The following is a 27,740-nucleotide window of genomic DNA, read 5'->3' on the forward strand; positions in this document are numbered from 1 at the left end:
CTGGACTTAACCCAGGGGGCTGTCAAACTCATGTCAGTTCAGTTCCACATTCAGCCCAGTTTGATCTGAAATGGGCCGGACCAGTAGAATAATAACAGTGAAGAAAGGAAAATTATATTATCAGGTTTACATCTGAACTTTCATAATTGATTTATTACCATTTATTGTAATATTATCTTCTTTTTTTGCATTTTTTCAGTGAAAATCATGTGTTTTCCTACATTTAATTTACTAATGATATATATGTTCATAAAAGCTCAGAGTAAAGTTGAGGGTTATTATTTTAGAATTAGAGAAAACTGAAGAAAAAGTGACTTTCTCAGCAAAATCCATCATTAACTGAACATAAACCCAGTGTGTCCATCAACTGTCACTGATCCAACTCCATGGGTTTGACTGGGGAATCAATGTTGTAGTACAGTTCTGTCAAACTCAGTTCAGTTCAGTTCCACATTCAGCCCAATCTGATCTGCAGTGGACCGAACCAGTCAAATAATAACAGTGAAAAAAAGAAAATTATATTATGATCAGGTTTACATTTACAAAATTTCCTTAAAAATCTGAATAGCATGAACAACTTGAATTGTCTTCAGAAAAACAAGTGCAGTTTTACCAATATTCTGCCTCAGTTTATCAGTTTATAATTTACACATGTGCATTACAATCACACAAAACATTTAATAACAGGCAGAATATTCTTCAAATTGCATTTACTTTTCTTCAGACATTTCCGTTTGTTCATATTTGTTCAGGTTATTCACATTTTTTGTAAAAGTATAGTTTGGTAATGTAAACATTTTCATGTAATTTTACTTTTTTACACCAAAAAACACAGAGAACATGTGGGGTTGTCATTATTTAGAGGTTATTCTGATCATATTTGACTGGTTCTGACCCACTGGAAATCGAATTGGACTGTATGTGTCTGTATGTGGAACCTGAATTAAAAAGTCATTGACACCACTGATTAATATCTTCAGTGTAATTTTTGCATTTTACAAATTCATCCCGTGGGCCGGGTTGGACCCGTTAGCGGGCCGGATTTGGCCCCCGGGCCACACGTTTGTTTTATTTAGTACACCCACAGTATACAACACTAGCTTCTATGCATTACAGTGGAATAATGCAAAATGAATATGCACTATCAGTAAAGGGGATTTGAATAAAGCTATAAGAACTTATCGAGTTACCGATCAGTGAAATGCACACATCAGTCGTGTGTTTAAGGCTTTTATGGAAGTAAATAAGAGAAAATGGAATTCATTTCACAAGTGATGGATTTTTCATATTAAAAAGCAAAAATCTATTTAATTATATTGAGAACTGTAGGGTGTCCTTAAGAATATAAATAAATATCGCAATATATTGCAAAACCAATATTTTCTTACACCCCCGGGAGGCACATTGTGCAAGTAAATGGTTACCTTTATTTGTTGGGAAACATTTTCTTTGCATTTAACCACAGCTACATGAGCAGGAGCCGAGGATCGGCTCATGTAAAAGAACAGAAAACAACAAACTTTTTAAAAAATAACACATTTATTACAAATGATTCACTGAAGTCTCCAGTAGAAATATTAGCTTATAATATAGCAGCATTTTTAAACACGTGGTTTAAGTTTAGGTTATTCAAGTTTAAGAGGAATTAAAAATGACAATGATGAATGAGCATGATTCTTGAAAACATAACCTGGAGGTGTGAAATCCTAGAGTTCATGTGCATTTAGAGGTTCGTCTGTCTATGATAAGGCTCCTGGTGTACAGTAGAGCTGATAGACCGTTCTGCTCAGAGCTGGACCCAGGTTCCTACAACACAAAGTTCAAAAGGACAGTCAGTCGTATGTACAGTAGGTCCATGCACAGCTGGAGTCAGATACAGTTCATATTTAAAGAGAAGAAAAAACTAAACAGGATGTGATTTAGTGGGAAAAGGACCAGACGGCCTCAGTGTCAGTCTGATAAACCCGTCTGTTCTGAATCTGTGAACATTTGTAACATAACTACAGAAAACCTACATGAAAAAGCAAATTCCCTTTGGTACTGCAACTGTCAGATTATATAGAACAAGTGTTCAGAGAACGCAAACCTCCGCCAAGCACCCTGAACGCTGTGCATGTGTGGATCGACTGTTTCTGTTTAAATTCAACAGTTTCCAGGTTGTTCCATACAGCAGAAACAGTTGCAGCTTGGTCCCAGTCATATGTCTGTCCAATTAGATTCAATTCCAACCAATATTTGTTTAGTTTTAATTTTAAATGTGTGGTAAATGGGATTTTCAGTGTTAAATGTAAATGTCCACAGAGTCCACATTCCACAGTGGATGTGGACAATTTAGTTCCAGATACAAGATACTGTTCTAAGCTCCGGGTGGATCCAATTGGAGTCGTTTTGAATTTTTGATGAATTTTGGAAAATTGCTTAATGATGACGGATAGGAAAATTGTAGATGTTGTGACCTTGCTGTGACCTTGAACTTTGGCCTACTGGGACCAGAATGTCATGGGTTGGTCCCAGGGCCTAGGCCTATCTGTGGGGAAGATTTGGGAAAGATGGGTGGAAGAGTTTTCCTGTAAAGTTGCTAACAAACAAACACACAAAACAAAGTGATCACAGTACCTCCTGGCAGAGGTAATAATTATTTATCCAATTATGCAGAATTACAGCAATTACAATTCCAGATGATCATATAAGGCAGGGGTGTCAAACATGCATCCTGGGGCCCAAATGCGTCCCTCCAAAGGTTCCAATCCGGCCCCTGGGATGAATTTACAAAGTGCAAAAATTCCACAGTCCAGGCTGTGGAACTCATTTTAGTTCAGGTTCCACATACAGACCAATCTGATCTACAGTCAAATAATAACAGCAGAAGAACTGACAAAAAAGAATGACTGCAGATTTTCTACTGGGTTTGATGAAAAAAATAAATAAATAAATAAATAAATAAATAAAAATTACATAATGTTCATAAATAATGACAACTTCAAATTTTGGTCTTTGTTTTAGTGCAAAAAATGACATTAAATTTATGAAAAAATTATATTTACGAACTATTCTGTAACAATAAAATATGAAGAACCTGAAATGTTTAAAGAAAATTCAGTCCACTTTGAACTCTTTTCTTCCTGTTCCTCAGTGTTTAGTGTCTTTGTAGATCTGATCCAGAATGCACATGGACTAATGAGAAGTGGAGGAAGAAGACTGAGAAAATTGCACTGATTTTTCTTAAGAAATTTCAGTTTTTTCAGGTTATTCACATCTTTTGTTTGGATAGTTTATAAAAGTAAGTATTTTCATAATTTAATGGTGTTTTTTTTGCACAAAAAAAAAGACAAAAATTTGCAGTTGTCATTATTTCTAGGTTATTCTGTTATTTTACTGGTACGACCCACTGCACATCAAATCAGACTGAATGTGGAACCTGAAAGAAAATGAGTTTGACAGCCCTGATATAAGGGCTTACAACTACTCCATAAATCCTATGTTGGATAAATAAACATATACTACACCTTTTCAGTTTGCCGTATCGGATGGACGACAGGAGGTTCTCCTTCTCTGCTCCACTTGAACATTTCTCATAAGCCGTCAGAAGACTAAGAGATAAAGTCAGTGTGGATTAACGACCAACTCACTCCTTTGATACTATTTACATGTGAAAAAGTAAAGCACATGTAAACACCATGTGTGTGAAATATGGAAGAATAGTGTCAGAGAAATAGGCTGCTGAAATTGTAAAAAAAAAAAAAACATTTTTTTTTAAAAATTCACGTATTGCAGTTTGAGCACCAGACCGTGCACTGCACCTGTCCTAGAGGGAAAGAACATGTGGGTCCAACACGAAAACAATCGGATGAATAGTGTCCGACAAATGGGATGGACAAAAATCTTGAACGGATGGACTTCCTGGTAGATTGAACCCCCCCCTTTAAAAACACTGGAAAAGTCTCTTCATTTCACTAACTGCCTAGTTTTCTTTGTGAAGGCGCTGTTACGGGTGAAATTATTCATATCTTTAGAAAAAAAAAAATTCAATGGCATGGTTCAGTACCATTTCAGAAATAGACCAAACACTCCACAACAGTGTTAGAAATGAAACGACAAACTGGTGAAAACCTGGACACCTCTGAAAACCTCCTACATGGACTGTACTGTCCCTAAACAGACAACCCAACCACCTGGTCCTCCTCTGGGTCTGGGTCTGGGTCTGGGTCTTCCTCTGGGTCTGGGTCTGGGTCTTCTTCTGGGTCTGGGTCTGGGTCTTCTTCTGGGTCTGGGTCTGGGTCTTGGTCTTGCTCTGGTCTGGGTCTTGCTCTGGGTCTGGGTCTTCCTCTGGGTCTGGGTCTGGGTCTTGGTCTTGCTCTGGGTCTGGGTCTTCCTCTGGGTCTGGGTCTTGCTCTGGGTCTTCCTCTGGGTCTGGGTCTGGGTCTTGGTCTTGGTCTTGCTCTGGGTCTGGGTCTTGCTCTGGGTCTGGGTCTTCCTCTGGGTCTGGGTCTTCCTCTGGGTCTGGGTCTGGGTCTTGGTCTTGCTCTGGGTCTTCCTCTGGGTCTGGATCTTCCTCTGGGTCTGGGTCTGGGTCTGGGTCTTGCTCTGGGTCTGGGTCTTGCTCTGGGTCTGGGTCTTGCTCTGGGTCTTGCTCTGGGTCTTGCTCTGGGTCTAGGTCTGGGTCTGGGTCTAGGTCTGGGTCTGACAGCTGTAGCAGACTAAGGAACTGAAAACCCTTTGACTGACAAACAATGGATGCTTCATCTTTCTTCTTCTTCTTCTGTTTTATGGCAGTTGCCAAGGCAACAATGTGCACTGTGTACTGGTGAAATGCACCAAATCTAAGCAATTTAGATGTATTATTATGGGCTGTATTTATCGGTGAAAACCGTAATTATCTGAATGACATCATTTTCTTTTCAATAACGGACCAGTAATTATCGGTGCCTGTAGTTATCGTCTATCTCTAAACCAAATGGATCTTTACACTATGTTTGGAATGAGGCTTGTTTTGTTGCCCCCCCCCCCCCCCCCCCCCCCCCGAACGGTGAGTTCAGGGAACGTCTGACAGTACGACAGCTTACCTGTGGGGGGTGCTGTACTGCTCCAGAATTGCCGCAGCCTTGTCTCCAGACAAACCGCTGATTTGCATCAGCTGTCGTGCAAACACCTCCCTCACTGTCTGACACTGGAAAGCAGATGAGAACACACAGCCGTGACTCCTGCAGGTCTTTGGTCACCATGGAAACCCAGCAGACACACGGGGACAGGCCTGTCAAACTCATGTTAGTTCAGTTCCACATTCAGCTAAATTAGATCTGCAGTGGGCCCAACCAGAAAAATAAGAACAGAATAATATATAAATAATGTCAACTCCAAACTTTTCTCTATGTTTTAGAGCAAAAAAAGTAAATTTACATTAGGAAAAGGTTTCCATCTACAAACTATCCTTTCAAAAGATGTGAATAACATGAACAAACTGAAAAAATAAGTGTAATTTGAACAATATTCTGCCTCTGTTTATCATTTACACACGTACATTAGAACTTACAGATCACAGTGGATCTACAAACACACAAAACATTTAATAACAGACAGAATATTGGTACAATTGTACTTACTTCTCTTAAGACATTTCAGGTTATTCACATTTTTTGTGAAATTATACATTGTTTTAGTGTAAATACATGAAAATATTTACATTTACATGTCTTTTCTATTATTTGATTTTTTTTTTATTTGTGTATTGTTTTTTTTTTTTTATTTCATTATCTTCCATATGTATTGTATTATTTCTGTGTCTGAAATAAACAAAAACTAACTAACATTTAACATTTACAAACAGAGACATTGTCAGTTGTCATTATTTCTCTGTTATTCAGATCGTATTTGACTGGTCCTGCCCACTGCAGATTGAATTGGCCTGAATGTGGAACCTGAACTAAAAGGATTGTTCATATCTTCAGTGTAATTTTTACATTTCACAAATTCATCCCAGGGACTGGACTGGACCCTCTGGGGGGCAGGATTTGGCCCCTGGGCCACATGTTTGACCCCTGTGTACTAGGATGTTCATCTGTGTAGAAGGAGCTCTGGTCTGCAGTCCCCCTCAGCACCCACCTTGTTTTTGGTGGCACCGTGGTTAAACTCAGCAAAAGAAATGAGCGAACAGGAGGGGAGTCCCCTCCCCCCCTCCTCCTCGTCACCGCCTACATCCCCCTCCAGCTCTCTGGAGCGACACACCAGCGTACGGTTCTGGGAAAACAAGACGCAACAGGAATGATCAAATGTTGCGAGGTTTCATGACATTACAGATGTTTTTAAATGTAAAGTAAAGTAAAGTAAATTTTATTTATAGAGCGCTTTTCACAGACAGAGTCACAAAGTGCTTTATCAATTCAAATCAGAATCAAATTAAGTTTACAGAGACCCAACAGAATCCTTCAGGAGCAAACACATGTGATTGGTGACAGTGGAAGGAAAAACTTCCCTTTAACGGGCAGAAACCTGGAGCAGACCCAGACTCCTGAAGGATGGACGTCTGCCTTGACCAGTTGGGGTTAAAGAGAGAGAGAGAGAGTAAAGGAGGAGAAAAGAGAGAGCGATAGAGATATAGAGAGACTGGGGGGGGGGATGACACATGGAGTACGTTATGATGAATACATAGAGTGTAATCAGTCTGTGGTGGTCCTGGGTCAGGTGGGAGACTAAAAAGCCTTTTTGAACAGGAGGGTTTTGAGGTGTTTCTTAAAGCTCTCTCCAGAGTCCATGGACCGTAGGTGTAGAGGCAGGTCATTCCATAGACGTGGTCCACAGCTTTAAAAGACCTGTCACCGCGTGTGCTAAAACAGGTCCGTGGAACCATCAGCAGGTACTGTCCTGAAGACCTCAAGCTACGAGTCGAGCTGTAGGGCTGGATCAGGGAAGCAATGTATGCAGGGGCCTGGCCATGTAGGGCCCGGAAAGTTAGCACAAGAATTTTGAAATGAAGACGATATAGAACAGGGAGCCAGTGGAGAGATTAAAGGATGGGAGTGATGTGGGTTCTCCTGTTTGTGCGGGTCAGGAGCCTTCAGCAGAGTTCTGGACAAACTGTAGACGGGCCAGCTCCTTCTTGTTTAAGCATGTAAACAGGCTGTTGCAGTAGTCTAAGCCAGAAGATATGAAAGCGTGAACGATCATCTCGAGCTCATTTGTGGACACCATAGATCTGAGTTTGGAGATGTTGCGTAGGTGGAAGAAACAGTTTTTGACTAGGTGTTTGGAGTAGAATTCTAAAGACATGTCCTGGTCAAAGATGACACCCAGATTCCTCAGTTTTGTCTTTACCGAGGAACTCAGGTCTCCAAGGTGATGTTTGATCCCTGGGATTGCACTATCCGGGTCAGTGATGAGGGTCTGTGTTTGACTGGAGTTCAGCTGGAGGCTGTTCTCATTTAGCCACTGCTTCAGCTCTGACAAGCAGATGATTAAGGAACTCAGTTTGTGGGGCTCAGAGGAGTTAAAGGAGCAGTACATCTGGATGTCATCCGCGAATAGATGATAGGAGACATCACTGTACTGTCGGATAATGTGGCCAAGTGGGAGGACATAGAGTAAGAATAGGACTGGTCCCAGGACAGAGCCTTGGGGCACACCACACAGTAGATCCGCTGAGTCAGATTGGAAGTTGTTTATTGACACAGTGAAGCTTCTGCCGGTCAGGTAAGAGGAGAACCAGTCTAGCACAGGACCTGACATCCCTACCAGGTCCCTCAGTCTCTCAATCATTATGGTATGGTCCACTGTGTCAAAGGCCGAGGAGAGATCTAGCAGGACCAAGACCGTGGATTTCCCGGAGTCAGCCGCCATCAGGATGTCACTAGACACTTTTAATAGTGCGGTTTCTGTTGAGTGGCGTTGTCTAAACCCGGACTGAAAAGTGTCATAGATCTGGTGTGTCTCCAGAAAAGCTGTAAGTTGTTTAGACACTGCTTTCTCAAGGATTTTGGCCAATAGGGGGAGCTTTGAAATGGGCCTGTAGCTTTTGAAGTCTGTGGGGTCCAGTGTGGTTTTCTTTAGTTTAGGTTCTATGATGGCCTGTTTGAAGGAGCTGGGAAACAAACCAGTTGAGAGCGACAGGTTAAAAAACTTTGTGACCCATGGTCCAATAGTGTCAAAGACACCGACAAGGAGCTTATGGGGGAGGAGGTCTGCAGAGTTGGAGGAGGGTTTCGTTTTGGATAAAAGTGCTGAGATGTCCTCCAGTGTCACAGGGTCGAAAGAGGACCAGGTTTGCAGAGGGGGATCAGATAGGGTCAGACGGCCAGAGGGTGGTGGGATACTGTGTTTAATATAAATGTGGTTTCCTCTGCCGTTAAACAGGCACATTTAGGTTCATTCTCCTGTCAGTGCTCTGGACCACCATGCTGATGAAGGTCTGAGGAGGTCCCTCTCACTGACACTGAATTCCTATGGGGATAATAAAGCCAGTGAACCTTTTATCACTTTCTAATTTTAGATGCCCGGGCCTAAAGTCTGTTTAAGTCCGTTCAGACTAAACAGGAACTTCAGAACATACTGAAATGAAGTGATTATCGTCTTAAGGGGGCAGCTGCTGTTCCATCTGCGTTGCCACGGTAATGCTACGCAACGCTTATGGCAAGATACACATGCTTTACATCCACGTCAGTTAAAAGCTCATAACCAATTTTTGTGAAACAGGACACGATCCAAACAACAAGCACTTAAATGGACAAATATGTAAAACAAACCCAACAGTCTGAGACCAGCGTACGATATGAATAAGCTCTTCAAATCAAAGACCAGTCAGACAAACGCTGCACCACTTTGCTAACACTAGGGACGAAAAATAACTATAGGCACCGATAATTATCAGCCCCATATTGAAAAAAATGACATCATTCAGATAATTCTGATCATTAAAGTTTACACCGATAAATAGAGCACATAATAATAAATATCAGTGGCTTATTTATTGATTATTTTGTTAATTTTGTTGATTGTTTTGGGGGGTTTTAAACTCTTTTTTTTATTATTTTGTTGATTATTTGTAAATGTTTTTATTTTGTGCATTTGTTGACTGTTTTCTGTTGTTCTGGTTTTTTTTCACTTAGTTTTTGATTATTTTGTTCATTTTATTGATTATTGTGGTCTTTCTTATTCTTGTTTTTATTATTTGGTTTATTATTTGTAAATTTTTTTGATTATTTTGTTCATTTTGTTGATTGTTTTGGGTTTTTTTTTTTAACTCTTATTATTTTGTTAATTATTTGTACTTTTTTTATTATTTTGTTCATTTTGTTGATTATTTGTAAATGTTTTTATCATTATTATATTATTTTTTTGTTTTGTTTTATTATGGTTTTATTCTTGCCTGCATTTGGTTTAATTCTACCTGTGCCCGTACCCGCGACCCGATGCACTCATCTGGGTGCAGGACTCTGACACACACCGTGACATGCTATTACTAGGAAATGCGTACGGTAGATAACCATGGCGTTTTTATACCGCTGTTTTCTTTTACATCCTTATGCAGAACAGGAATTTATTTAAAAAAGCTCCCTTTAGGCCTCATGTGTGCACATTGTGCCTGTTTTATACGACTGAATACAAGTAAAGGAATAAGAAAAGGTTCAACTGTTCAGGACAGAAAGGGTTCTTCTATTCAGTTCAGTGATATAATTCATTCCTAGTGTGAAATTTAGGTTTTGCTGACAAGCAAAATAAAAATATAATTTTGGGAGAAAAAAAAAATGCTCTCTTTACACACAAACTGCGGCCCAAGAAGCGAGGTACAGACTGAACTGTGGCCTACCTGTACCGCTGCACCATTAGTCTGTACACAGTATAGGACCATCAACAAAGGCACATGCATTCCTTCATCTTACTTTATTCAGCTTTTAGAAATAAAGTCTGAAAAGCTCAGACACTGAAACTAAATAAAAACTAAACTAAAACTAGTTAATTTCCTAAAATCGAATTACACACTGCTAAAAGTAACTACCACTAAACTATAATAACAGAAGTGTGTTACCTGGTAGAGTTTGGTCAGGTATCGGGTCATGACAGTGAGGTAGGCTGCAGACTCTCGCACATCCTGAACTCTCTTCACAAAGAAGCCGTCCACCACCTGAAAACACACATCACATCACTTCACAGCTTTGGATCAGGGTCTCTAGGTTATGTTCTTTTACTGAGGCCTTCGATAAAACAATACTCTGACTTTCCAGCTCCCTGTGGTGGTCAGAATATGAAGCGCACTGGTACCTGTGTGTTGACGATGGCCTGCTGCAGGCTGGTTTCAGGTAAACTCAGGTGAGAGGCAGCAGAGCCACACTCCTCCACCAGGTAAATGGGTCGACGGAGGCCACACCTTTTAAGACGAAACTGTTACAAAGAGTAAGAATGAGAGGAAAAAAACAAAATATGGAAAAATGGAAATGTGAGAAGAGTGATTCAAAATATTATCAACACTTGAGTTTATGAGGAAAATTAGTAAATGGACCAAACAACTGGCCTAGTGTGACTGGGGAACAGTACAAGTGAAACACTCCGATAATTAAGATTTTTATGCAGCAATATACTTTAAATTATTAATACACATACACATAGTACTCTTAACATTTATTGCCCTTGCTGGTAAAAAAATAAACACACAAAATGCAGTCTTCAGCAGTACTACACACAGAGATTATGAAAGTGTTTTCAGTGCAGAGGTAGAAAGTTCAAACACTGTATTAAAATGCATAATATGTATAAAATGTATAAAAAAAAGTGCAGCATCTTAAGAATATCAAGTCAGTCAACTATCATATAATATGATATCACAGTATAAAACAAATAAACCCGTACACAACCAAGTAAGAAACAAAAAGTAAAGGGGTAAGCAGCAGTAAAGCACAACAATATAAAATAAACTCAACCAGTGCCCTGAAAAGTGGTTTCAGTGCAAGGAGCTGCTTCAAACTGGTCCAAGCATCTTGACTTCAAGTACCTCATTATCAAAGAAAAATAAATGACCACAGTATAAATTAACCTCCTCAGACCCAGCTGTGGGTTTCCTGTCCACATTTGTGGACATGAGTTTCACAACTTTATACAAAAAAAAAGGAAAACTGTCCACCACAACGGACATTCCATAAAAATATTAAAAACTGCATCTGAAAAAACTGTTGCATCATGATGTTTCCAATATAGGCACTGATTTAATAAAAAACACAAAAAGCTGGAACTTTGCTGACATTTCCTGGGTCTGAGGAGGTTAAACTGAAAAAAAGCACACTGATCAAATATCCAGTGTCACTCACACTGGTGTGTGAATGTGTATGAATATTCAGTGGTGGTGGGAGGGGCTGTTTGGTGCAACTTGGCAGCCACGCCTCCATCAGTCTGCCCCAGGGCAGCTGTGGATACACACAGAGTTTAACACCACCACAGTGAATGAATAATGGATCCATACTGTAAAGCACTTTGGGTGCCTTGAAAAGCACTATAGAAATCTAATCCATTATTATTATTATTATTATTATTATTATTATTATTATTATTAAATATTGGCTTTAAGAAAAAAATTAAGGCCAATATTGAAAAAAATCCATATATCGGCTCTAGCTGATGTTCCTGAAAAAGAACTGGTGAACATGTACAGTACAGTTCATGCTAGAGGGAGTGGTTTGTTTTAGTTTAGAACAGTTTAGTTTGAAAAATGTTATATACGTTATATTTATTTTTAAGTTATTTTCCCTCCCCCACACACACTTTTCTCAAGTTTCATGTTGTTGTTATTTCAATTGTAATGTGGTGAAATAAATATTCACAAGTTTTTACTATTTTTTCTATATGACTTTAATCACCACACATTCACACAAAAAGTACTGAAAACAGGTACCACTGTCTACCGGTACCCATTCCCAGGAACCGAGTATCAGTACGGTAACGGTTTAAATGTGAGTGAGACCGTAAGTCCCCATTAGTTTGAGTCGGTTTGTGTGTTACGGATTATGAACTGACCTTCTGCTCCCTGAAGCGTCCATCGATGATGCTCCCGCACAGATCGTCCATCCTCTTCCTCTCTACAATGTAATCGAGTACCAGCTCCCGACCGGGCGGCGCTCGCAGCTGACCTGCACAGACACACACAGAGAAGAGCACGACCATGCATGAAGAGTTTAGAGAGAGTGGGAGAGGGACAGCAAAAGCACATTTAATAACAAAGCTTCATATATACCAAAGCTCCAGAACAAGAGCAACATTCTATTGTGCATTTACCACAAAAGGTTCAAAACTGTTTACTCTGTATTCTAAGTAACCCATTTTTAAAGAAAAATGCCAGACAAAAAGAAAAGATCCTGAGAACGAAGATTATAAGTATCTGTGGTCCTCCGACTGATGTAGGTCAGAAGGTAGGATGGAGCAGAACTGTAATAACCAAATGAATGAAGCTTTTAAAAGTCCGTTCAACATGATTTCCTTCTCACATCGCAGAACTCCTTTGACTGGTCACATGACTGATTTCTTCCTTTTATTACAATAACCATTAAAACACTGAGGTAGATGTCACCTGTTCTGTGTTTAGATCCAGACATGGTCCAAACACACATTTCAGTTATAGCAGAGGTTAAAAGGTTTAAATGGTGTATACTGTTCACTTCCTTTTATTTTCTCAGAAAAGCGCTGGTACCTTTTCTGCTCCATCTGCTCAGAACCTTTGGCAAACAAATCTAAAACTGAAGGATCTGGTCTGTGTAGACCCCTTTAACAGGATTTTAAAGGACAGGCCAGGGAGACTCAGTCACCTGGATGTAGTCGTTTCACCTGACTGTTAAAATATATTCTGCTCCATCTCATAATTATTTTATATTTATAAACTGAATATTGATTTTATATCTTTAGAAATTTCCAATTTTACATGCATTACTTGATTGTATTTTTGGCTGTATATTAACTGTAACTGACATGTAATCTGTGATGCTGCTCGTCTTAGGATCCTCCTGCAAAAGGTTTTTAATCTCAATGAGACTTTTCCTGGTCAAATCACAGTTAAATATATACAGCACAGGTGTCAAACATGCGGCCCAGGGGCCAAATCCGGCCCACCAAACGGTCCAATCCGGCCTGTAGGATGAATTTATGAAATGCAAAAATTACACTGTAGATATTAACAATCAGTGGTGTCAAAATCATTTTAATTCAGGTTCCACATACAGACACATACAGTCCAATTAGATTTCAAGTGGGTCAAAACCCGTAAAATATGATCAGAATAACTTATAAATTATGACAACTCCACATTTTCTCTTTGTTGTTTTGGCGCAAAAAAGTAAAATTACATGAGAATGTTTCCATTACCAAACTATACTTTTACAAAAAACATGAATAACTTGAACAAGTATGAAATGTTTTAAGAAAAGTAAATGCAATTTTACCAATATTCTGCCTGTTAATAAATGTTTTTTGTGATTGTAATGCACATGTGTAAATGATAAACTGATAAACTGAGGCAGAATATTGTTAAAATTGCACTTGTTTTTCTTAAGACATTTCAAGTTATTCAGATTTTTAAGGAAACTTTGTAGATGTAAACCTGATCAGAATAGAATTTTCCTTTTTTTACTGTTATTATTTTATACTGGTTCGGCCCACTGGAGATCAGATTGGGCTGAATGTGGAACTGAACTGAAATGAGTTTGACAGCCCTAATATGAAGTTTTGAGACGACTCCATTTGTGAAAATGCTCAAACTTGTACAAGTGCATCCAGGTTCATGCTTTTATGAAAAGGTGAACGACTGTAGAATGAGATGTTTCAAATGAGAAGCCTCCATTTTCTGAGTTCTCTGTCCAAGGGATCAGTAACATTCCATCTCATCAGATCTAAAGTTCAGTTGCTCTTCTTTGACAAATCTTCACCACCTGGATTACATAGAGGTTTTTTCCTCATTTTCATGACATTTTATACTTCAAACAAAATCAATTCATTCATTCAAAAATTGTTGGATGTTTGACATGGATAGCCTGAAGTTATATCCATGTTACACCTCTACATACTGATCAACACCTTTGTTGTCCTTTACATTTTTACCTGGAATAGGTGCGACATTTTCTCGAGCCACCCACAGGAAGTCTCCGACGTTCAGCTTCCGGATGTCGAAGTTGACCCCATTCCTCTGGAGCTCTTTGACCAGCTCCTGCTTGCGGTGGTGGCTGCCGCTGCACACAGACAAAGCCTTTTCACACTTTAATAATTCTTATTATTGCTGTATAGGTATACCAGGAACACTGTCCATCTGTCCATCTGAGATTTTGGTCCAAATGATTTCATGGACACTGTTCACCCAATTCATCAGAACATTATTTTAGTTCAATCCCAAACAAAGGAACTACCATCTGCCTCTCAGACAGTAAAAAGCACTTTTAGGATGCTTCAAATAACCATTATTGTTATTATAAAACAGTGTTAAATAATAATAAATAAGATATAAACAATAAAGAAAAACAAACAAAAATTAACCTCTGCCATATCTGCATTTGAATAAATACCTAAAAATATTGATACAGTACTTTTTAATATCAATACAGTATTGTGAAATGAAATATCGCAATATATAGCAGAACTGATATTTTCGAACAGCCCTACTGGTCGGGTCCAGTAGAAGGCCAGGTGCATTGCGGTGGACCCCCCCCCAAGCAACAGACTGTTTATACTGATTTGTTCTGGAAAATGGTACAAAACCATAAAAACCAACACCACCAGACTCAGAAACAGCTTTTTGCCCAGAGCTCTGAAAGCCATCACTCCCCTGACAGACACACATCCCCCACCCCACCCCCCCCACCCCCATACAACTGTGTCCTGCACTGAACTGCACGCTCCAACTCCTCTGGGACTGCGATTCCTTTGCACATTACTACCTTATTGCACATAACTGCATCCTAACAGCCCATACTGTGACTGCACTGGACTGTACAGACTGGATTGGACATTTCTTTCTATATACATGTACATTGTACATAGTCTTGATCCACTAATTCTTAGTGTTTAGGGCGTCTGAAAAATCACTTTTCTCTTCAGATCACGGTGTTTTTTAAACCAGTTAATCTCCAACATGATAATAGCCCCCCCAAAAAATTTCAGCAAAATCCGTCAATGTTTGACACCCCCCACCCTCCACCGCAAAGTTGAAGGGCCTGTCAAAAAACGCCAAAAAATGCTGTTTTTAAATGCATTACCATGGTTAATGGATAGTAAATGGAGGCCAAAGTCCCTAAAGTAAAGACCTCCATACTGTGTCACATGTGGTACCTGACTGAGTCTACTGTGGTTCTAAGTCTGTTTGACAAAGAAGTACCAACAGAAACCAGAGCAGCCATGGCAACACAACTGCAGTACAGACAAATGAGGGCTATAGTCTTGGGGGACACAGTGGTGCAGTGGATAGACCTGGTGCCTCACAGACAGAAGGTCCTGGGCTCGGACCTTTCTGTGTGGAGTTTGCATGTTCTCCCCGTGTCTGTGTGGGTTCTCTGGGGGTACTCTGGCTCCTCCCACCATCCAAACACATGCACTGATATATTAATGAGTTAATCTAAATTGCCCATAGGTGTGAATGTGAGAATGATTGTTTGTCTCTATATGTTCAGTCCTGAGATGAACTGGAGACATGTCCAGGGTGAACCCCACCTTCGCCCCTATGTAGCTGGGATAGGCTCCAAGTGACCCCTGTGACCCTAGTGAGGATAAAGTGGGTTCAGAAAATGGATGAATGAATGTCTCGGAGCTGTCTGTCATTAATGATGCTGCAGAAAGAGGTGTTAAGGACATCCCAGATGGTGCCAATGCATCCATGGATGGAGCCCACAGAGGGAACATGGTTCCCACAGGATCAAACTACCAGAGTTTCTCAAGAATGAAATGGAAGAGAAACTATAGAGAGAGTAATATCTGAATAAACTGTGAAATGCACATGTATAAAAGTATGTCCAGATTATCAGAACCATGTCATCATTAAAAGTCTGTGATTTATGCAGCCTTAGATCTTGTATTTAGCCTTATTATTGAAGTGTTCGGCTCTATTTGTCTGCAACTCAAACCTGTATTTTGCTGAAAAGAGGGTTTAGAAAACAGACACTGTGTTCAACTAGATTTACTGTTCTGAACTTCTTTCTATTTCAAGTTTTTAGCCTATAATTGAGTTATTTTATCATAAACTCACCTTATTTTCACTTATATATCACCTGATACAATAACCTATGAAGCTGATATTACAGGGACGCTGTAAAAACCAGAAAAAGCTATTTGTGCACACTTAAGAACTCATATGTGATTTTCTGGGTTAAAATGAGTGTCTTGGCGTTTTTTGATGGGCCCTTCATACTTTGCGGTGTGTGTGTGTGTTTGTGGGGGTGTGTGTGTGTGTGTGGGGGGGTGTCAAACATGACAGATTTTGCTGAAATTTTTTTTGGGGGGGGGGCTATTATCATGTTGGAGATGAACTGGTTTAAATAACACCATGATCTAAAGAGAAAAGTGATTTTTGAGACGCCCTAATAGTGTTTTTATATTGATGTACATATTCTCGGGTGTCTGTATTTTCTCTTTTTCTATTTTTATCTAGCCGAGAACTAGACAGTAAACATTCTTGAATCTCACTTTTTCATGTGTCACTTTATTTTAGTTGGTATAATTCTCTAATGATAGTTTCTAAAAAATGTTAAAGCCTACACGCTTACAGGTGTATGAATTAACTCTTACCCGGTCGTCTCAATAAAGTCCACACAGAGAATAATCTGGTAGGTTCCGGGCAGCAGACGTCCTGCATCTGGCCTCCTGCTCTGAGAGTCCTGAGGTTTGGAAGAACTCGTCTCCTCCACCTCCATCCTGAGTGTCTGAGTGACACCGGCCGGCTTCTCTGTATGACTGTCAATATCGATAACAGAGTTTTAGTCTTTTTCATTTCAACATTAACAGCAAGTAGCACAGTATCTGACCCAGGGCTCTCAAACTCATGTTCTTTCAGGTTCCACATTCAGCCCGATTTGATCTCCAGTGGGCGGGACCAGTAAAATAACAGCAGAATAACCGATAAATAATGACAACTGACAATTTTTGTCTATGTTGTAGTGCAAAAAAAAAAACCCATGAAATTATGAAAATACTTACTTTTATAACGTATCCAAACAAAAAAGATGTGAATAACCTGAAAAAAACTGAAATTTCTTAAGAAAAATCAGTGCAGTTTTAACAGTCTTCTGCCTCCACTTCTCATTAGTCCATGTGCATTCTGGATCAGATCTACAAAGACACTAAACACTGAGGAACAGGAAGAAAAGAGTTCAAATTGGGCTAAATTTTCTTTAGACATTTCAGGTTGTTCATATTTGTTCAGGTTATTCACATTTTATTGTTACAGGATAGTTTGTAAATGTAAATATTTTCATAATTTAATATTTTTTGAACTAAAACAATGACAAATATTTGAAGTTGTCATTATTTATAGACATGGTGTAATATTATTTTTCTCACATCAAACCCAGTAGTAAATCTGCAGTCATTCTTTTTTGTCGGTTCTTCTGCTGTTATTATTTGACTGTAGATCAGATTGGTCTGGATGTGGAACCGACACTAAAATGAGTTCCACAGCCTGGACTGTGGAATTTGTACACTTTATAAATTCATCCCAGGGGTCGGACTGGAACCTTTGGTGGGCTGCATTTGGCCCCTGGGACGCATGTTTGAGAGCCCTGATGTAACCATAAAATGTCATGGGTCTATCATTTCCCCCCAGAGCTACACTATTTTCCTCTGCAAATACACAGAGTTTTATTCTGAACGGATTCCTGAGAGAAGCAGAAATTAGCTCGAACTTTATGTCTACAGTAGATGAACGACTACAGGAAGAAGCAGAAGCACAGTCTAATTTATGGAGTGGGTGTTTCTGAGACAAACCTACTGAACACTCACTCTGTTCTGTCGTCTGCTTGTTCTGCGTCATCATCACTCTCAGTAAGATCCACAACTCCAGGACGCCCCTCCTCCTCCTCCTCCTCCTCCTCCTCCTCTCCTCCACCTCTAACCTCTCCTCTGTCTCCTCCTGGTCCTCCTCCTCCTCCTGCTTCTGCTTCCAGCCGCTGAGCCAAAGCCACACCCTCCTCTGTCAGAGAATATCTAACACAAGAAGACACACTACATTTTCCTACCTGCTGACGCTGAATTCATCCTCCCAACACAGACTGACTAGATTTTTTTGGGCTGATACTGATTATTAGTGATGGAATTGACAGAACTATAGATGTTTCCTCCTCGAGCATATCATGAGTTTGACCATTTTAGAGCAATATTTACAGCTACCAATACCAATTATTTTCATTAATCAATTAACCTGTCAATTTAATTTTTTTTACAACTAATCAGTCAGTTGTTCAATCTATATAATGTCAGAAAAATGGCAAAACTGTTAGTGTTTCATTTCCAAAACCTTGGTGATGCCATTACTGGGGGTGTAAAAAAAAAAAAAAAAAGGTTCTGCAATATTTCACGATATTTATTTCACAATACTGTATCGATATTAAAAAGTACTGTATTGATATTTTTAGGTATTTATTCAAATGCAGATATTGTGGAGGTTCATTTTTGTTTTCTCTTTTTTGTTTGTATTTTCTTTATTATTATTTAACACTCTTTTATTAAATAATGTTAGTTCCTTTGTTGGGATTGAACTCAAATACTGTTCTGATGTTAGTTCTGAACTAATAGAATCTGAACATTTGAACAGGATCTGAAACTGGAATGTCTGTAAAACAGAATTTCAGTTTGAACACAGGAACATTTTGTGATATAACATTAGATCCTGTTGGGATCAAATAAAATGTGTTTAGTATTTGTGCAGATTTCTGCAGTAATTCAATTCTTCCAGAAAATAATCATTTAAAAAAACAGAAACAAACAAAAAATTGCCTTTTTAACAGTATCATGATATATTGTATTGTGATCCTAGTATTGTGATTTGTATCGTACTTATCGCCACATTCTTCAGCCCTAGCCATTACATGTCTTGTTTGGTCTGCAATCCAAAGATATTCTGTGAGCTATCACACTTAAAAAGGTTGAAAGTATAACATTTAGGCTATTTCTCACTGAAACTGATTAATCAGTAATCGGAATAGGTGGAAACATAGCTGAGAAATAATTGATAATGAACCTCCATTAAATGTACATCCACAGTCCTGTTACTACTAATACTCCCCATGTAACCACATGTAGATTAATCCACAATGTATTTATTTATTGGTTGCTTCATTTATCAGGGACAGTACAGTGAAACATAGTGGACCTGCTGAACATGTGATGCTCAGCACAAAGACTATATAGCAAGGGTGTCAAACTCATTTTTATTCAGGGGCCACATTAAGCCAAATTTGATCTGCAGTGGGACGAACCAGTGAAATAATAGCATAATAATATATAATAAATAATGTCAACTCCAAACTTTCCTCTATGTTTTAGAGCGAAAAAAGTAAAATTATGCGATGAAAATGTTTACATCTACAAACTATCCTTTAAAACAATGTGAATTACATGAACCAACTGAAATTTCTTAAGAAAACTAACTGCAATTTTAACAATATTATGTCTAAGTTTATCATTTACACATGTAAACTTACAGATCACAGTGGATCTACAAATACACAAAACATTTAATAACAGGCAGAATATTGGTAAACTTGCATTTCAGACATTTCAAAATGTTCATATTTGTTCAGATTATTCATGTTTTTGTGAAATGATAGTTTGTTTTAATGTAAATACAGTAAAATTACACAAAAATGTTTACATTTACAAAGAGAAAAATTTGGAGTTCTGAGTATTTATAGGTTATTATGATAGTATTTTACTAATCCAACCCACTTGAGATTAAATTGGTCTGTATGTGGAGCCCGAACTAAAATGATTAATATCTTCAGTGCAATTTTTGCATTTCACAAATTCATCCCACGGGTCAGACTGGACCCTTTGGCGGGCCGCATTTGGCCCCCAGGCCGCATGTTTGACACCTCTGCTATATAGCATTTAAGTAACTCACAACTCCCGTCCCTGGTTGAGCTTTTCAAGAAAGAAAACACATATACAGGAAAAATAACATATTCAAAGTAGTTCATAATAACCTGTTTACTTAATACTACAACTTTAGAAAAATATGCTTTTTTTCTGAATGAAATAATACTCATGTTTTTCTAACATCTAGAAAATGAGAAATGTGCTAGTGCTGAGTGCCACAGAAAACATAGAAGACACAAGTACTGTATTTTGTCCTCTAATCAAACGTGTGTGTATTACGAATATATATTTCTTGTTTCACCTATAATGCACATTTTTGGAAATATAAATTTTCCTGCTATTTCTATGAAATACCTAAAGAGACTGACTTTAGCACACTTCCAACACAGAAATAACACCTAATCTAACTCAGCCAGAATGCCTGCTGTAATTCTTAGTGTTATATACTGCACCACAATCAGAAGTGTGTGTTTACCTTGCAGGATTGTGAGTCTTTATCAGCAGATTCTTCTGGATCAGAGTGCTGACTGACGACCAGGCGGTGTACTTACTGCCTAGATCAGGCTACAGACACACAAAATGCTTTAAATCGCCTACAATACAAGAATATACAGCTGAAAGTATGTACTCTGGGTGAGGCTAGAGGATGCTACCTACCACAGTAAAGGATTTATCACAGTAAGGTTGGGCTGCAGTCTGCAGCTCCAGTTTAAAACATGTAACCTTTACTGCCTGGAATCTGTAGGAAATCAGATCATACAACACAATCAGTTTGGATAAAACTTTTACAATATTATGGAAAACAACTCATTCAAACACATTTACTGTCTATGAACCTAATGTTTACCTCTGAGTGTCTGTAAAGAGTGAGCAGCACAGCATAACCCCCTGACCTCTTCTGAGGGACATAACCCCTCTTCTTCCTCCTCCCTCCTCCTCCTCCTCCTCTATCTTCTCTTTGGTCTCCAGCAGCATTCTTCTGAAAGGAAAGACAAGTTACATTGTTTAATGCAAAACACCTTTAACAACTACAATTATCTTATTGAGGAATTTGATGAAAGTAAAAAAAGCTCGTATTACACAAGTCCTCCCAAAAAAAGACATGTGACCATCCTCTCTTCATTACTGTCCTACCTTTCTAGGCAGAGCCAGGCAGTTCTTGTCTGGTCTGCCAACAGATGGCGCTCTGTCTGGTAGACAGTGAATGGGAGCTTCTGGACCTGATGGATATGAAGAGAAAGGAGGCACACATTACACTTATCAGTATCAATATACACTCAGCAGATACTTAAAAGATATGGGTGTTTGAAAATATTGGTTCTGTAATATATTGCGATATTTCATTTCACAATACTGTATTGATATTAAAAAGTACTGTATCAATATTTTTAGGTATTTATTCAGATGCAGATATGGCGGAGGTTCATTTTTGTTTTTGTTTTTCTTTATTGTTTATAATTTATTCATTATTATTTAACACTGTTTTATTAAATAATGATTATGTGAAGCATCCTAAAAGCACTTTTTACTGTCTGAGAGGCAGATGGGAGTTCCTTTGTTGGGATTGAACTCCAATCCTGTTCTGATGTTAGTTGTGAACTAATATAATCTGAACATTTGAACAGGATCTGAAACTGGAATGTCTGTAAAACACAATTTCTGTTTGAACACAGGAACATTTTGTGATAGAACATGAGATCCTGTTGGGATCAAATAAAAATGTGTTTAGTATTTGTGCAGATTTCTGCTGTAATTCAATTCTTCCAGGAAATAATCATTTTTTTGAAAAAGAAACAAACAAAAAATTGCCTTTTTAACAGTATCATATATCACGATATATCGTGATATATCGTGATCCTAGTGTTGTGATTTGTATTGTATCGCCAGATTCTTGCTGATACACAGCCCTATTAAAGGAGTGATATTTTGCTTTTTTAACTGGAATTCTTCCTTTTCCCACATTTCCCTGTGGTCTCCATAAACTGTAAATGCTCTGCTTGGCTCTGAATTCTTCATTCATTCAACTCCACAGGTCCATCTTCAACCCTATTTCTGAGGAATGACACCAGAAAGGTGGTTTGGAGCGCTGGCCCTTTAAATGCACAGGAGACACTTCAGGCCCCGCCCCCTCCAGGTTGTCGACTGTGCTGCTCTGTCCTGTTCAACCAACAACTGAACATTTGAGGTAATGGGCTCCAAGTCTGGACAAATTTTCAGTCTGGACTACAACCACTGATGACGACAAACTATTATGGAGAAATACTGGAGAAATGTTGGTCTGAAGTCTGGACCTGATATGAGCAAATGTGGAGACGGAACGAGTTATAAAACATAACAAACTAAGAAGGAATTCAAACAGGTTGGAGAACTCCACTCAATTCTTGCTGGAATGAATCTAAAGATAGTTTAGCAGCAGCTGGAGGGTTCAAATTCAAACTGTCTGAACTATTAGGGTCCAAATACACAAAGAAATGAACCACAGACTAAGAAAAGTGGGTTTAGACAAAGATGAACCCTTTAAATCACCTTTCCTTCCCATTCTGATGCTTGGTTGGAACTTAAGGAGACCACCTTAACCCTGTCTTCATGCCTAAATACCCTGAGCTCTATGATTGGGCCATTACATATTTGCATTAACCACCTGCACAACAGGTGTACCTAATAAAATGGCCGGTGAGTATAATTCAAAGGGAACATGCATCACTATCACTGAGGTCAGTTCATTAGCAAAGATACATGAGGCAACTACCGGTGATGACAGTACCCACGTTTCCATTGGAATCAGTGCAAAACTTACCCATATTTACTAAATGTCGAAAAGACAGAGGTGTGTAATGTCGGTTTTTCCATTAAATCACAAATGCGATGATTTGTTTATTTATTATCGCGAGATGACACGAGAAGTCATTCCATAAACATGATGACGAACGTAAATATGGTGTTGATTTAAAGATAGATTAATTATTATTATATATTACCCCTCTATCTCCAACTAAATTCTAAAATGATTGGGTTTCCTGGTGTGTCCACACATACCAACACGTTTCTTTTAAAACTCTTCTTCTTCACTTGTTCTAACGTCTGTCAACACCCGTTTTTTTTTTTATTCATGTGACTCTAGTTGTGGAGAAAGGTCTTTCCATTTTTGTGTGATATACCAGTTGTGCTACACCCGAAAAACCACCTCTTGCCAGCACAAAAACTTTTAACTGAAAAATCAGAGTTTTGGCGAAATTGTCGTTTTTCCATTAGGTAAATTTTTATACACAAGTATATTCGTGCAATTTGAGGGTCAATGGAAAAAGCAACTAGTGATGCGATATTCTGTGTGAGACGCCAGCAAATTCAATAATGTGATACTTTGAATTCAATATGCTACAGTTGATTTGATTCTTCCTGAGCAGACAGTACATCTGAAACTCAGTACACCTCTCATTTCCGCATTCACCTTTTATAAGGAGTCCCTGTACAAATAATTCTATAAAAAAAAATTAAAATCAATTCTACAGATGAAAAAGATTTGATTCACTCCAAATTGTACTGGGATATTTTTTATTTGAAAAACCTGTATTTTGAACTTTTACACACTTTTACCAAGGTTAAAATAGTTTTGGATTTTTCATTATAGTTTAGTTTTATATGGTTTAGACTTTTTTTCCTCTAATTCAGTTCATTTTAATTTGCTTTTAGAGCAGGTTTGCTAGTTTTTATTAGTTTTCATTTTTTTCTAAATGCTTAGTTTTAGTTTAATTTTAGTTTGTCGTCTCTTTTCCTCTTCTTCTCTGTCGTCGTATTCAAATAATCCCAGACAGGACTCTGCTGCTTTCTCCCACTTTAGTCTCCATGTTTCCAGGTAGAGTGGGGACCAGAAGACGACTGGAAACCACAAGTGAACACAACTGACGTACCAAAAAGTGTCAGATGGTGACTGCAGACAAAATTGCTCAGTCTGACATTGGCAAAGATGAAAACGAAGGGAATTTTATCCATAATTTTTATATGTTGTAGTTCGTTTTGTAAACACACAATACAGTTTCAGTTACCATTTGTTTTTTCTTTTAATTCTAGTTTTTATTTATTTCAGTTAACGAAAATGTTTTTTCCAATTCTAGTTTTCGTCATTTTGTTAGTTTTCATTGACAATAATAACCTTGTTACACTCATTCATCACTGTGACAGACTTTACAGAATGTGTAATATACCAGTATTAACATACAACACAATTATTAAGTAAATCATCATAAAAAATCATATCATAAAACTTTGAGTGTAAGGACTTAACATCCTTTGGTTCTGTTCTTACCGTTCTGTCTGTAGTGCCGCTGGAGTTTCTCATCCAATATTTACAGATCCCCATCTCCAAAGTTTTGGAGAATTTTTGCCTCTTGGCGTTTTGAAGTGGTAATGGATATTTATTCAAAGAGTTGATCGCCTGTTTAAGAAAGCAACACAAAAAACACACTTTTTTTTTTTTTTTTTTTTACATATTTTTATGTATTTTTACCCTCTGCTTGGTGTATTTGGTTATATCATTACTCTATTGTGAAGATCTCTTTATTCAATCAAACTTATTTAAGATTAACTGACCTTGTGAAATATTATACCCTATTAATTTCATTTAAAGCATTTAACAAATCACTACCAAATAACATACAAAGGTTTTTTACACTTAAAGAGATTACTTATGACATAAGAGGCTTTGGAAATTTTACACTTCCTAAAGCACCAGGTATCCGTATGTATGTGGGGTGAAACTGTGGAACAGTCTGGATCTTCACCACAACCAATGCCCAAATATCCACAGTTTTAAAGTACTTTACAAACGGATGGTCTGGTCACAGTACAGGGAGGGCGGGGCTTATTGTTCACTCCATCCATTCCATCCTTGGCTCTTTCTTATCTTTGTTGGTTTGTGCTTGTCGTTTTTTATCATGTTGGTATGTGTCACTTCCATTACCATTGTTGGTATGTGATTATTGTTAAATATATTGTATTATAAGTTCTGCACACTATCATGTAGATACGAAGTGTAATATACTTCAGTTTTCCTAATCTGTTTACTATCTGTTGTTTCCATTATTAGGACTCTAAACAGATGTTATTATATCATAAAGGAAGCAAAAGTCATGTGTTCCATTGTACAAATGTGAGCTGGGGGCGCGATTTAATAAGTTTTCTTCTTCCCACTCCTTTTTGAGCACTACGTATTGAATTTGTTTTGTTATTGCTAATGTACATGGCAATTGCCATTTTTGTCTTGATCACCTTTGTTTATGAATGTTTGCTCAGATATTGGTTCCTTGTACACAGAAAATGTTTTGGTTTTTTCTTCTGCTCAAAACAAATAAATGAATGAATAAACATAATTTGTTGCGTTTTGTTTTATTTCTCATTAGTTTTGTTGTATAGACCCTTTACCTTCTGGTAGGTGCACTGGATCTTCAGGCCTTTCTCCCTCGCCTCATCCCGGAGCTCTGTGAGCCACTTGAGGAACAGCGGGTTTGGGCAGGACGGCAGGGCACGTTTCCGACCGAACCGGACCGGCTCAGAGGCAGGCATCACTCCGGTTCTGACGGAGCATAAAGAACAAAGGCCTCATCACTAGGGCTGTGGATCGGCAAGAATCTGGCAATACGATACAAATCACAATACTAGGATCACGATACAATATATCATGATACTGTTAAAAAGACAATTTTTTGTTTGTTTCTTCTTTTTTAAATGATTATTTCCTTGAAGAATTGAATTACACCAGAAAATCTGCACAAATCCTAAACACATTTTTATTTAATCCCAACAGGATCTAATGTTCTATCAGCAAATGTTCCAACTGTGTTTAAACTGAAATTCTGTTTTACAGACATTCCAGTTTCAGATCCTGTTCAAATGTTCGATTCTATCAGTTCAGAACTAACATCAGAACAGGATTTTAGTTCAATCCCAACAAAGGAACAAACATTACTGAATAAAAGAGTGTTAAAATAAGAATAAATAAAATAGAAAAAACAAAAAAGAAAAAGACAACAATGAACCTCCACAATATCTGCATTTGAATAAATACCTAAAAATATCAATACAGTACTTTTTAATATCGACACAGTATTGGAAATGAAATAGCGCGATATATTGCAGAACCAATATTTTCTTACATCCTACTCATCACCTCTCATCATTTACTAAAATAAGCCTTGTTGTGCCGAATTCTACTCCCTGCCAAAAACTGCTCCCCTTCCTAAGTCCGCCATGAAGAGGACAGTTATGCAGATGTGTTTTTTATCTGTTTAATAGTAAAGGATGTGCAAACTGTAAGGTTTAAAAAACTTACAAACGTTAAATCTTAGATACACAACACACAGAATATCTAATAATAAAACAGATGCTGCTGAAAACTACATCACCCGCGACTGTGGATGTACTTTTCGGCAGGGAGCAGAATTCGGCACCAGGTACTGCCGTAAACTGCATCCCCCATCAGAATAAACCTGCGAAGCTAAAGGAGTGAACTGACTTTAACAGCTCACATTTGGAGTTCTTCTGGTGTGACAGGGTCAGTTTGGTGCACAGTGTCCTCTTCAACGGCTGACTTTGGAAAGGGGAGCTGTTTTCAGCAGGGAGCAGAATTCAGCACAACTAGCATCACAGCTAACAGCTAGGGTGTTGACATTAGCATCCACCGGTTAGCAGTTAGCGTTAAAGTCAATATGAAGAGTTTTCCAGGTCAAAGGTCCTGGTGTAAAACACAACAGAGAATGTGTGGAGCTACTGCAGAGGAAGAGGGAGTGGTGTGGGGTGAAGTGTCCTCCTCTGGGGAGCAGAACTCACCTTTAGCTGGATGCAGCTGCTTTTAGCGCCTCCTTTTCAAAGACACACAGGTTTATTGACATCAGTCACGTGACTGACGGAAGCAAACGGACCGGAAATGGACAGCGACACCTGGTGGCGGAGGTCAGACTGAACCCAGTGACTGCTGAACAGGAGTCTGTTAATGACAAAAAAAAGGAAGAAAAAGTTATGAATCATTTCAGAAAAATTGTACATGTATAATAGAAACATAAAAAATTCATGTTTTTTTTGTTTTGTACTTGCTGTATGTTATAATTGTGGTTTATTATTATAAGTTAGTAAAGTTTATTTAGAGAGCATGTAATGGCTACCCTGTGCTCCTTTTTAAACGTGCCTGGACCGCTCGAGCTATCACAGCACTTTTCACAGACAGTCGCAAAGTGCTTTACAGTGCAAAGTACAAATAAACAGTGCAAATAAAATACAATTAAAATACTGTTAAAACACAATAAAGTACAATTAAAATACAATTAAAATTCAATTAAAATATGATAAGTACATAAAATGCAGTCAGTTTGTAGCAGCCCTGAGTCAGTTGGGAAATTCAAAAGCCTGCTTGAACAGGAGTGTTTTGAGGTGTTTTTTTTCAAACTCTCTACAGAGTCCATGGACCGTAGGTGTAGAGGCAGGTCATTCCAAAATGCGGTGCGACAGCTTTAAAATCAGTCATTATATTCATACTTTTACTTAATAACTAACCCTATTAACAGTGGTGGAGAAGGCGGAGTCTGTGGATCTTTAAAAACCTCGGGGCCTATAAATGAATTAGAAATCTTCACCCTAAAATATACAGTATTTTAAAAGTTATTCAGACTACAATGAGTGTTAGATGTCAGACACTGTACACACTGGCATGGCTTAAT

At 38.3% G+C, this 27,740-nt stretch overlaps 1 protein-coding gene across 1 annotated transcript; it reads right to left on the reverse strand.

Moving 5' to 3' along the window:
- Positions 1-1,408: 1,408 nt before the first annotated feature.
- On the reverse strand, positions 1,409-25,622 carry LOC115438132 (crossover junction endonuclease MUS81-like). Its single transcript, XM_030161541.1, is given in 18 exon segments — positions 1,409-1,806; positions 3,507-3,590; positions 5,064-5,167; positions 6,100-6,234; positions 10,016-10,111; positions 10,249-10,368; positions 11,992-12,104; positions 14,062-14,189; positions 16,732-16,896; positions 17,941-18,144; positions 20,510-20,598; positions 20,692-20,748; positions 20,750-20,773; positions 20,882-21,013; positions 21,169-21,254; positions 24,338-24,421; positions 24,424-24,466; positions 25,453-25,622. Coding segments are annotated over 18 exon segments (1,872 nt in total). The 5' UTR covers positions 25,594-25,622; the 3' UTR covers positions 1,409-1,739.
- Positions 25,623-27,740: the final 2,118 nt, after the last annotated feature.

This window comes from Sphaeramia orbicularis, chromosome 18 (assembly GCF_902148855.1).
Source record: "Sphaeramia orbicularis chromosome 18, fSphaOr1.1, whole genome shotgun sequence".
Lineage (NCBI taxonomy): Eukaryota > Metazoa > Chordata > Actinopteri > Kurtiformes > Apogonidae > Sphaeramia > Sphaeramia orbicularis.